The 12,811-nt window shown below is 33.8% G+C and overlaps 1 protein-coding gene across 1 annotated transcript; it reads left to right on the plus strand.

Moving 5' to 3' along the window:
- The first annotated feature begins 3,359 nt into the window (after positions 1 to 3,359).
- On the plus strand, positions 3,360 to 12,536 carry LOC147004448 (vomeronasal type-2 receptor 116-like). The gene is made up of 6 exons (XM_085837519.1): positions 3,360 to 3,612; positions 6,310 to 6,592; positions 7,202 to 7,999; positions 8,826 to 9,050; positions 10,158 to 10,281; positions 11,629 to 12,536. The coding sequence occupies exons 1-6, from the start codon at positions 3,407 to 3,409 to the stop codon at positions 12,534 to 12,536; spliced, it is 2,544 nt and encodes an 847-aa protein (XP_085693645.1). The 5' UTR covers positions 3,360 to 3,406.
- The last annotated feature ends 275 nt before the right edge of the window (positions 12,537 to 12,811 follow it).

Here is a 12,811-nt window from a genome sequence, read left to right on the forward strand (position 1 = left end):
CTCCTTGACAATAAAGAGTTTATCTAATGTCTCCACATCCAAGTTTCATTATAAAAAGCTTTGTAGTCATAGTTGGGTGTTTTCCATACCAGTATTTTCATAACAAGATTCATATTCATTGGAGCATAATGTGACTGAATATTTGGTACTCTACACGTGAGCAGGCCCTATCATAGCAGTATATGTCAAGAACAGCTCTTCTGTAATGAATGATTATTAACAAATTGACTTTGATCTAAATTCCTATGATAAGCTCTCTGGTTCAGAGGATCTCTCTAAAGTCACACTCTAAAATCAATAGATAACTCTTGGTTTTGTAAAGGTTAATTTAAAAAAATATGGATTGTTTTACCAATATTTTAAGCAGATATATATTACATGAATCAAATTAGAAAAAGTCATTTAGAGAATAGATTGAACAGATTTTCTCACAATTGAACGACATGAAAGGATGAGAGCTCGGGTCCTTTTCTCTTCAGCAATCATTGAAAAGTATGTAGGACACAGTATTACTTGCATAAAATACACCATGATGATTAAACATTTATATTTACCATAAAGTTCAGGTTTGTTCCTCAAAATCATGTTATGTAAATATGTTTGAATGATTCAATCCAAATGATATAAAAGGGATTTCCCTATCTGGTATAGTATATTCAGGAAGAATAAACATATGTAAATGCTTACAGTACTTAAAGTATCTAATAGACCTCACATACAGTAGACATCTGGAATGGGACTTTGATCCCTAATGCACACACCTAATTAAAAGAAAAAAATCTGGGCTCATGACTGTGGAATAAGTAGTTACATATGGCAAACGATGATCAAAAGACTGAACAATTCATCCAATTGAAAGACTTAAATAATCTTGAATTGGAAAAAGTACCTGTCTCTGATTCTGACAGTTGTTTTCCTCTATTAAAGACACGTCAGACACACAAACTGCTGATTCAGGATGCGTAGGATGTCACTCTCAGGGGTTGGTTTTCAGAGGAGTTCAGAGAATGTAATGTCTCATAAGAATAATTTGCTCTGAGTTAGTACAGTCTGATAGCCACTGTAACTAGAAGAACAAACTGGGAATATAGTAAAATATTGAACAGATATAAACTGGGAAATATCATTTCCTCCCTGACTCTTTATGGTCTCCTTTTGGCAAGCCAAAATCCAATAAAATAAAGTATAAAAATTCACACTATACTAGCTTTGGACTTGCCTGCTCCTGTCTCCCAGGATGGACAAAATAATGTACTAGAATCCTCATGATTCAGGAATTATGATAAGCAGGAAAGTTCCTTAATTTCACAGTGGCACCATTTTCTGTTATTCACTACTGGGAAGCCAGACTCAAGTATGCGTACTCCAGGAATTTTCACAACACTGTTCTGTGACTCACTGTGCCAGTCCCAGGACCACATCTTCCTTGCTGTTTTACAGTGAGATGAAAAGCCAGCTTCCTTAGGTCTCCTTCTTATTTCTCTAAACTCTCCATTCTCACTCTCAAGGAGACTCCTCCACCATCTTGCAAACATAAATATGGGTGAACTCAAGGGACTGTTTGAAAGCCCTAAGAGCAGTTGGTGTTGTTACAACACTGATGACATCACAGGGGTTACAAAGATCTCCAGGATACAATAGAATGTTCAGACAAGGAATTGTTTATGTCACATGAAACAGGCTTTGCCTTTCTGTTAAAGTTCTCCCTCTACTGAACAGAAGCTGAATTGCATATCCTGGAGACTCTCCTGGGACATAAATACTGATCACCTCCTTTTCAAAAGCCAGAGATCTCAGACAATGAGCTTTTTTTTTTCCGTGTAAGAACAGTGGGAAAATGGTGTGCTTTATTTCCAAAGGGGTTAACTAGAAAAAAGATTGACAGGATCAAGAGAAGAGCAAGCCCATCAAGTTGGTAGCAGAACACTTGAGATGTCTACTTTCATCCTATGCCTCAATGGTACTTACTTATCATAAGTACCTCATGTGCTTATCTCTGTGGAGGTCCTAAATGATGTGGGTATTCAGCCAAAGGGTTCCCCCATGTTTCTAATTATGGAAGAGATCCTGTTAGGCAGGTAGGTTGGTAGGTCATTGAGGTACACCCTGCTTTCATAAGTTCAGACTGCAGAGATCCTTCAAGTGTAAAATTTTTATATAATATTGAAATTCTAATTTTGGTATTCAATATTAGTATAGTTATGTATATTGGACAATGAAGATTGGAAGGGAAATTGGACCCTTTATTGTAAGCTAAGTTCTATGGATTAAGGGATTTTAGGGGACACCTTGGAAGAATCACCATCAGCCATCCTGCATGGATATTGAGTGTGAGTGAAGTAATATGTCTTGCGAATTATGATGCATTGGGTTAAAAATCCTGTGTCTAAACAAGCTATAACATGTCAGATTTAGTTTCATTAGAATAAGTTGAATTTTGTACAAAAATCATTTAAATTATATTAGACTAAGATGATATTTGTAATGAAGAAACTGAAATTATATTTGTTGGTGCATAGTTGTATAATGGGCATCCCATTGCCTTTCAGATATCTGTGGTTCATGAATAACATCTTTGCTATCACATATATGTTAATGAAAGAGGATGACCTTCAATCCATGTAGATTGATGAGTGCAGATACTCAAAAGTGCTTCAATGCTTTGTATAAATAGTACTTCTGTGCCATATCAAACCTTGTTTCAAGTGATTGAAGAATCACAAATCAGTATCTGATTAATGGGGAAAAAAGGATAAGAATGGTTTAATAATAAATGATATTAGAATTTATTGAATATACAACAGCAACACTTCTAAGATTATTCTCTGACATGAAAATAGGATAGAGGCCATCACCTGTTACACATAAAATATCATGGAATCAGATATCCAATTTCAACAAGAAATAAAGGGACAAGCAACTGGAAAGAAGCTATTGAATATTATCTGTGAAAAAGAAGAAAACTTTGTTTGATAAACTCACAAAGTACTGTAGTGGATAGCTTAAGTATGGAACTTCTGATGAATTCCATTGTGTTCGTACATAATGGCTGTTGACACATGGTCAGGTATGAACTATACAGGAGAAGATTGTCCTTGGGATTTACTCTATGAACATGAATGCAGTCATGGCCCCTGAGGGTAGAAAACATGATCTCAAAACATGTTTTCAAAAATATGTTGATGAAAAGTTTTCAGACCTCAGATGTAGAGCTTGAGGCCAGAATTTTCCCTATGTCTGTAGGGAGCCTGCAATAGGAAGAATGGAAAGGAACTGTGAATATAATAAGTGGATCTCCAGACAGAAGTAGCCTTAATACAGACACATAGGTGTAACTGTGTGTGTGAGATGTCTTTCTACATCAGAAACGGATTTCACAACAGCTCCATCTTAGATCCTAACAGACATGAAGAAGGTCTGTGCTTTCTCTATTTCATTTTTGTTTCTGAAGTTTTCTCTCATCTTGTGCTGTTTGACTGAACCCAGTTGCTTTTGGAGGATAAAGAATAGTGAAGATAATGATGGAGATTTGCAAAGGGAATGCCATTTTTACATTGGGGCAATTGATAAACCTATTGAAGATAATTTTTATAATTCACTTGTAAATTTTAGGTATGTCATTAACTTTATTTTCTGTGTCAATATCATTAGTTAGAAATATTTAGCTGTATTCACAAACTGCGGGTTCTGTTCTCTTCCTCACCATGTAACTTTAAGAACCACTGAAAATTAATTATATCAACAACTATTTTAATGCTTCAAAGTGTTTCATAGTTTAGTATAGTTTTAATACTTTATGCTCCAACTCACAATATTGGACAATGTGAAAGTCTGGATTCTCTTTTGAGTCTTTGTTGATAATATATGTTGAAAGATAATTCTTCATCTGCCTTCAATTCACAATCCCCAACTTTGTCAAAAACTCAATATGAAGAGACTGCATCGTTGCTATATTCAATTGTCTGCCAACTACTCATGTATGATCATGCATCTAAAGGCCTTCATAAAAGTTTTACCTAATTCTGGTTTCCAACACATGAACATGCATTGTTTTATTGCAATATTTGTGTATATGTTTGCCTACTATAACTTGTTAAATGTATAACATTATATATATATATATATATATATATATATATATATATATATATATATATCACAAGTATATACGTTGCTTTATAAAATAGTTCTTACATGAGCCTCATCTTGCAATTCTGGATTTGATACTGAATGTGAAAAAGAATGCTAGTCTCATATACTGTTACCAGAATAAATCTTTTATCCAATTACACAAATGCACAGGCACAGATTAGGCTTATTATCACTATCAGATAGATGGTCAATATTTATATTAACTACTCAATGAATTTAACTTTATTTAGTAGTTAATATTTATTCACAATTCCTTTCCACTCTTCCTATGCCATGTGCCCTGGATACATAGGAATATTCTGGTCTTAATCTCTACATCTGAGGTCTGACAAGATACATCTAGGAGAATCATTATACCTCTTGTGGAAAAGAACCTTTTCTCAATGTGGCTATTAGATCTGAGATCCAAAGTGTGAGGTGTTATCATTTGTGGCTGCAGATCATGAGGGAACGAGTGTTGAAATCATTTACCTTTTAGCTAATCATTGTGCCTGCGACTTCTTTCTTTCATAAACCAAGGTTCCTTGTGCTTTTCTGTCTTTGGCTCTCATCCAATCCCCTTTTCAATTTTCATGTCTTTGTGAATAAAGGAATACATTTTTCAATGGGTAGCCACAGTGCACTGTACACTTTGATAGTGATGGTTGTTTCACATTATTATCCTTCTGTGTTAGGTGAGTAGGAATTATATTTCTGAAGTATCCTTAATTTTTACCACACCTATTGGCCAAAAATTGTGGAAATTCTCATTGATGACAATTGTTTAAGCCATAATAAGTTTTAAAATTACAAATATATGAACTGTGTCAATATACTTTTGGGATTAGAAAGAAAAACTTAGCGCTGAACTCTTAATTGAAAAATACAAATTTTAGCAAAAGTTCATGTTTGGTGTCTTTACACCTGATAAGAGGCAATAGAGAACAATAGATGAACTGCCAACTGTCCTGGGGTAGAGCAGATCTCTGTGCTCAGACATCACTTAAAGGATCTCAATGTATTAGGAAGATTGTGGTATTAAAAAAAATGTGATAAAATTTTTACAAGATAGAAAAAGTAAGAACACACTAAAAGGTAACATTAACTTGATGTGTACAAGACCCTAAAGGATAATATTCTGGTCATATGGTATATTGTATCATTGTGTTTATCTTCAAATGGATAAATAAAATTAAATAAAATGGATATTAAAATGAGTAGCCTGATTGATGATATTAACAGGTGAAAATATTAAAAGCATGATCTACAAACAGACAAAACAAATATAAAACATGTTCTAACATATTATTCATAATTTTCTTCCTGTGAGTAAAATTAGCATTTTCTTAATCCTTAAGTTCATAGAGTTTTTGTTATTTGGAAATATGTAAAATATTCTTACTGATAAAATATTTTCTTTAATTGAACACTGATAATCTTCTTAAAGTAAGCTAATTGTTAGTCAAGATACACAACTATATAATGTGTTTTGAATACTCTCATACTGTCAGGTGGTATCTAATAAGGGCTTTTGAATATATTTCTTAATGATTCACTATATAAAATTTTATGCTTCTCTATTATGCTTAATTCCCAAAGGTTATTTTGTACGTTTTGTAATAACTTAGTAGTGAACATTACACATAGTTTCCTCAGTTATGGATATTATTAAATATGCATTAATGATCTTTTTAGGATATAAAAGGATAGGAATAAAAAGTTAAAAAAAACAGATATATTAGTTGATTCTCAAAGTAATCAATAATATTAAGATGATTGATGAATAAATTGAATTTAAATAAAAATTATAAGGAGAATCTGTTAGGTGTTTCATATGTAGTGGAAGTCATGCTCTTTTATATATATGTGGAATTACATTTCCAAGGTTATTATATAGAAGTCTCACACAATAGGACTGTAATTTAGTTCAAGGATGGCATTCAGAGATAAAACAATGTTTATTTATTTTCATGAATACAAAATGTATCATATCATAGTGCCCAATGTGTATGAATTCTTAAATTGTATTCGGCTCTAAAGATCCCTAATATATCAGGCTTATTTCAAGACATTTAGAAAGAAATTTAGTATATCTCATATTACAAACTTTACTGCAGTTGAAATTTTATATTTTATATTTCAAACATCTCCCTTAATCATCACTATGCCCTCTTGTAGAATTGCAGCAAGTGAATATGAGCTTCTTCTGGTAATGTTTTTTGCTACTGATGAGATCAACAGGAATCCTTTTCTTTTACCCAATATGAGTTTGATGTTCACCATCATTGGAGGAAACTGTCAGCATTTATTGAGAGATCTGGATCAAGAATATACACAAACATATGGACATATGAATTTTATTAATTATTTCTGTTATATAGATGATTCATGTATGATAGGTCTTACAGGACCATCATGGAAAACATCATTAAAACTGGCAATGCATTCTTCGATGCCACTGGTAAGAATTTGTGACACTGAATGTGTAAGAAAATTAAATTACATTTACGGGTTCCTAGAAATAAACTTGGACAGAATACATTTATGAATGTGCTGCTACACAAACACACACACACACACACACTCTCTCTCTATATATATATATGTATATATGTATATATGTATGTTTGTATATATGCATGTTTGTATATATATATGTATATACATACATATATATATATATATATATATATGAATTAAATAATCAGTTCATAGATTACTGTACAGACAGGTTAACTGTGTTCTCGGATTTTAGACTTGTCAGTAATAGTCTAGAATCTAATAGGAATAATACAAGACATGTATAGTACAATCTTACTGTTTTTATCAGGATTTCAGGAAGATGAGTAGCATTACTTGTATATGAGTCCAAACATCTTAATAATCATATTATTCGTTTTAAGTTTCATCTTCTAGAATCTAATAGGAATCATACATGACATGCATAGTATAATCTTACTGTTCTTAACAGTTGTTTTGGAAGGTGAGTATCATTATTGTATATGAGTCCAAATATCCTAATAATCATATTCCTCATTGGAAGTTTCATCCTCTCTTCTACATCCTTTAGGTTTTCTTTGGACCATTTAATCCTAACCTGCGCGACCATGACCGGCTGCCCCATGTCCATCAGGTAGCCACCAAGGACACAGTTTGTGGCATGGTCTCCTTGATGTTTCAATTTAGATGGACTTGGATAGGACTGGTCATCTCAGATGATGATCAGGGTATTCAGTTTCTCTCAGATGTAAGAGAAGAGAGCCAAAGGCATGAGATCTGTTTAGCTTTTGTTAATATGATCCCAGAAAACATGCAGATATACATGACAAGGGCTACAATATATGATAAACAAATTATGACATCTTCAGCAAAGGTTGTTATCATTTATGGTGAAATGAACTCTACTCTAGAAGTCAGCTTTAGAAGATGGGAAGATTTAGGTGCTCAGAGAATCTGGATCACAACCTCACAATGGGATGTCATCACACATAAAAAAGAATTCACCCTTAATCTCTTCCATGGTTCTATTACTTTTGCACACCACAGAGTTGAGATTCCTAAATTTAGGAATTTTATGCAAACAAAGAAAACTGCCAAATACCCTGTAGATATTAATCATACTATATTGGAGTGGAATTATTTTAATTGTTCATTCTCTAAGAACAGCATTAAAATGGATCATATTACGTTCAACAACACATTGGAATGGACAGCACTGCACAGCTATGATATGGCCATGAGTGATGAAGGTTACAATCTGTATAATGCTGTTTATGCTGTGGCCCACACCTACCATGAATATATTCTTCAACAAGTAGAGTCTCAGAAAAAGGCAAAACCCAAAAGACATTTCACTGCTTGTCAGCAGGTAAAGTGTCTTACATTGCATTATGCTTAGATATATCAATGTGATCTTTTAAATGGACCCAGAGGAACAACTGTACATTTGTTAGAGATTATTCTTTAAACTCTCTAATAAACCTTTTACATGGATGAATATCATGCACAAAGATCATATTTAATAGGAGGCAATACATTTTTATGAATATCAGTGAGTTTTGTGACAAGGTGTCTCACATTTCACTAAATGAGTTCAAAATTTAGAATAGGAGCCAAGAGTTTTATCATAAAAGCCTAAGTGATGACTAGACTGGAATGTTTGGCTAAAGAATAGTTTCTCAGAAATTGATCCACGTGCTGTGCTTATTATTTATCCATTTACATTAACAATTTACAATAACATAAATGACTAAGACTGTACGTTTTATTAAGTTTACGCTTAATATATGAATATACTATATGTACATGAAAATGATTTGTTTATTTTCACAATTGCCAGGTATTCAGACTTCCCCTTCAGTCTCTCATATACTGTTTCATTTTTTAAAAAAGTATTTTTGACAAGAATCTTCACACAGACACTCACATAGACAGACAGACACACACACACTCACACTCATGCACTGTGTTACTTATTTACTAGTAATCATTTTTTCTAGCACAATTTATCATCTATCATTTATATGAAGTATATAAATTTTCATTTATCAATGAGGTATACTGTTTTTTTCTACACACGTTTATTTCAATACATCTGTTTTTTCTGAAAGTCATTAAGAAATCAGGGAATTCTCAATTTTGCGTTACCTTTATTGATATGCTTTATTGATATTGGAAGCATGAATCTCTTCTAGATGTCTTTCTTGATGAAAACCAGGGTATTTACGAACCCTGTTGGAGAACTGGTGAACATGAAGCATAGGGAAAATCAGTGTACAGAGTATGACATTTTCATCATTTGGAATTTTCCACAAGGCCTTGGATTAAAAGTGAAAATAGGAAGCTATATACCTTGTTTTCCAAAGAGTCAACAACTTCATTTATCTGATGATTTGGAATGGGCCATGGGAGGAACATCAGTGGGTATACCGTAATTTTTTTCAGGATATGTGGATTTTAAAATATGAGACTTCGTGTTTAAGACCAATTGCTACTTTTGCAAAAGACCATCCAAAGTTACAATAATCAAACTTTGATAATGCTCAACTTCAAGTATATCTGGTAATGGATGGATCAATGGCCTCTGAATTCCATGTTCAATAGTACCCAAATTGTCTATTACCTACAATACAGGAATATATATATATATAGAATGGGTTTATAGTATAATGTATATGTACATATGATTAATGAAAAAAAATTAACTATATATTAACATGTTTTTTTTAATTCTGTAGAAACATATTTATAACCTAATTAAGTATATCATGGACTCTTTATCATAAATGTTTCTCCATATTGAAGGTTTTCTCTTTTTAATTTATATATTTTGTATTGTTTTTTATTTATTTACATTTAAAATGTTATCTTCCTTCGTGATTTCCACTCCTCCGTGGAGGATTGCCTTATCTGGCATCAGTGGGAGGGGAATCCCTTGCTCCTCTGAAGGGTTGATGCCCCAGCACAGGGGAATACTAGAGTGATGAGGCAGGAATGGGTGGGTGTGGAGTTCCCTCATAGATGCAGGGGAAAGAGAGTAAGGGATAGTGTGTTCAAGGTTTTCTTTTACACTTAGTAGTACTTCATTAATTTCATAGGAGTGTTATATAAAATATTTTGTTCATAGTCATCAAACTACTCTCTCTTGATTTACCCTACATTCTCCCTCCATATACCACAGTATTCTTTTTTGTAATTTATAAATCATGAGAGAAAAACTTGTGCCACCTAAACATTCTTTTTGGATTGATCAGTTTAGGAAGAAAAATTTTTAAATTGCTATAACCTGAATGATACATAAATAATATTACATGATGTAGTAATTTTTGTGTGACACTCAGAGTGTTGCAGGGTAATATGAATAAAATGTGCCTGATATTGTAAAGTGATACAGGTTATCAGAGGAATATGTATAGCCATTTCTGTTAGTGCCCTATATATCAATCTATGGGTCATTATTCATATGATAAATACATGAAATACACAGACTCACGTGAATATTATCTAATATTTATGCACTGCCTCAGGTTCCCTCCTCCGTGTGTAGTGTGATATGTACTGCTGGATTCAGGAAAATTTATCAGAAAGAAACATCAGACTGCTGCTTTGATTGTGTTCAGTGCCCAGAAAATGAGGTTTCCAATGAAACAGGTACATGCTTGCATGCAGAAGAAAATTTGCTGAATTTGAATACCTTCTCTATCCAAACTAGAAATATGAAATGGCCTAGATGCAAACTAAAGACCTAACATCTCCATGACTGAAAACATAATCAGTTAAATAGTGCCAACTTCTTTTGGACCCAGCAAAAAACTTCCAATATTTTCTTTTTTTTAAATTTTTAATATTTTTTATTACATATTTTCCTCAATTACATTTCCAATGCTATCCCAAAGGTCCCCCATACCGCCCCCCACTTCCCTACCCAGCCATTCCCATTTTTTTGGCCCTGGCATTCCCCTGTACTGGGGCATATAAAGTTTGCAAGTCCAATGGGCCTCTCCTTCCAGTGATGGCCGATTAGGCCAATATTTTCTTGAAACAAGGCCTTTCTCTCACAATATGATGGTTACTGCTTTTATATTATATAGAAAGTGTTTAGGAGGACATACCTGTATAACAATGTTTTAAAGAAACATTTTAGATGTAATAATCTATGCATATGTTTATTTTTCTTTGATTTGTTGTACATAGAAAGTTGACAACCTGATCAGTCCACGATCTTTCCCTCTATCACCCAGCTTACACTGTGAAAAAGACCAGATGCTCAGGGTAATGGTTGTTGTTTAATGAAATATATTTTAAGAGGTTAGATGGACAAAAGATTAAGTATTTCTTCTTAAAGAAATAGAACAAGAGTGAAGATTTCAAAATGCACCAAGAGATGGCTTGGAGCTTAGATAAGGAAAGAGGGATAAATGTGAACATCCATAAGCTTCCTGCCATATAGCATGGAATGTGTATTTGGCAAGATAGAGATTGGAAAACAATGAAAGGGACATGCATAGGTCTATGAGGTGTACAGCTACAAGAACGAAAATATTCCTTTATGCAAACAGTATTTGAATGAGGAATTGTATATTCTGGTTCCTATGTGTAGATACAGAGGCAAATACCACAGAGCAAACAAAGTACATGATGCATTTCATCAACTGACACCAGTACCGATGTCTGCACACTACCCATGTCTGTGAATAGTGAATTTATGTTTACAGGAATTAAATAATCTGAGATTATGCATATAATTATTCATCATATTTTTGTTTTTGTTCAATAAGAATATTTTTCTGTTCCACTTTCCATGATGTTTTTTTTTTTTTCAATCACAATGCATAGGTCAATACTGGGCAATTTTAAGTTAGTGGTTCTACAGCAAAAAGGAAGGGAATAGATCATCAACACTAAATTGTTTATTAATATTTGCTATGAATAACACAAATATAAAATTATTACCTATGTAATTATGATATCTTATAAGGGTTTATGTACATTTACCAGCAGATATGGAACAGTGTGTGAAGTGTCCACATGATAAGTATGCCAACATAGAGCAAACCTACTGTCTCTCAAGAACTATATCATTTTTGACTTATGAAGATCCACTGGGGACGACCCTAGGCTGCATGGCACTGTCCTTCTCGGCCATCACAATTCTAGTCCTCGTCACATTTGTGAAGTACAAGGATACTCCCATTGTGAAGGCCAATAACCGCATTCTCAGCTACATCCTGCTCATCTCTCTAGTCTTCTGCTTTCTCTGCTCCCTGCTCTTCATTGGACATCCCGACCAGGTCACCTGCATCTTGCAGCAGAGCACATTTGGCGTATTTTTCACTGTGGCTGTTTCTACAGTGTTGGCCAAAACAATAACTGTGGTCATGGCTTTCAAGCTCACTACTCCAGGAAGAATAATGAGAGGGATGTTGGTAACAGGGGCTCCTAAGTTGGTCATTCCCATTTGTACCCTAATCCAACTTGTTCTCTGTGGAATCTGGTTGGTAATATCTCCTCCCTTTATTGACAGAGATATACAATCTGAACATGGGAAGATTGTCATTCTTTGCAATAAAGGCTCTGTCATTGCCTTCCACGTTGTCCTGGGATACTTGGGCTCCTTGGCTCTGGTGAGCTTCACTTTGGCTTTCTTGGCTAGGAACCTTCCTGACACATTCAATGAAGCCAAGTTCCTGACTTTCAGCATGCTGGTGTTCTGCAGTGTCTGGATCACAGTCCTCCCTGTCTATCATAGCACCAGGGGGAGGGTCATGGTGATTGTGGAGGTTTTCTCCATCTTGGCTTCTAGTGCAGGGTTGCTAATGTGTATCTTTGTCCCAAAGTGTTATGTTATTTTAATTAGACCAGATTCAAATTTTACACATAAGTACAAAGATAAGTTTCATTATTGAAATATTCATACTATGAAAATGTTAAATGATACTCAACATATTTTTTCTTTGTTTTAACAAAAGTAGTACTTAATCTTATAAAATTTTAAATAATATTCAATTTTGAACTTAGAAACGGGACAGAACTGTCTATTGTAATACCAATTACCAAACTTTGGTGAAAAATGGTGTCATCCATAAGGACACAATTCTGAAGATATTGAGAACCAGGAATCTCAACTGAGGAAATGCTACAATCATCCTGACCTGTGGTTTTGTATGTAAACCATGAACTT

The sequence above is a fragment of the Mus caroli genome, unplaced genomic scaffold (assembly GCF_978045245.1).
Source record: "Mus caroli unplaced genomic scaffold, Mus_caroli_1 scaffold_5, whole genome shotgun sequence".
Lineage (NCBI taxonomy): Eukaryota > Metazoa > Chordata > Mammalia > Rodentia > Muridae > Mus > Mus caroli.

Bases quoted from the DNA above. Each gene is read 5' to 3' on its own strand.
- LOC147004448 (XM_085837519.1), top strand. From the start codon at position 3,407: ATGAAGAAGGTCTGTGCTTTCTCTATTTCATTTTTGTTTCTGAAGTTT. The intron at 3,613-6,309 runs GTATGTCATTAA...GCCCTCTTGTAG, and splicing joins AATTCACTTGTAAATTTTAG to AATTGCAGCAAGTGAATATG. The intron at 6,593-7,201 runs GTAAGAATTTGT...TACATCCTTTAG, and splicing joins TGCATTCTTCGATGCCACTG to GTTTTCTTTGGACCATTTAA.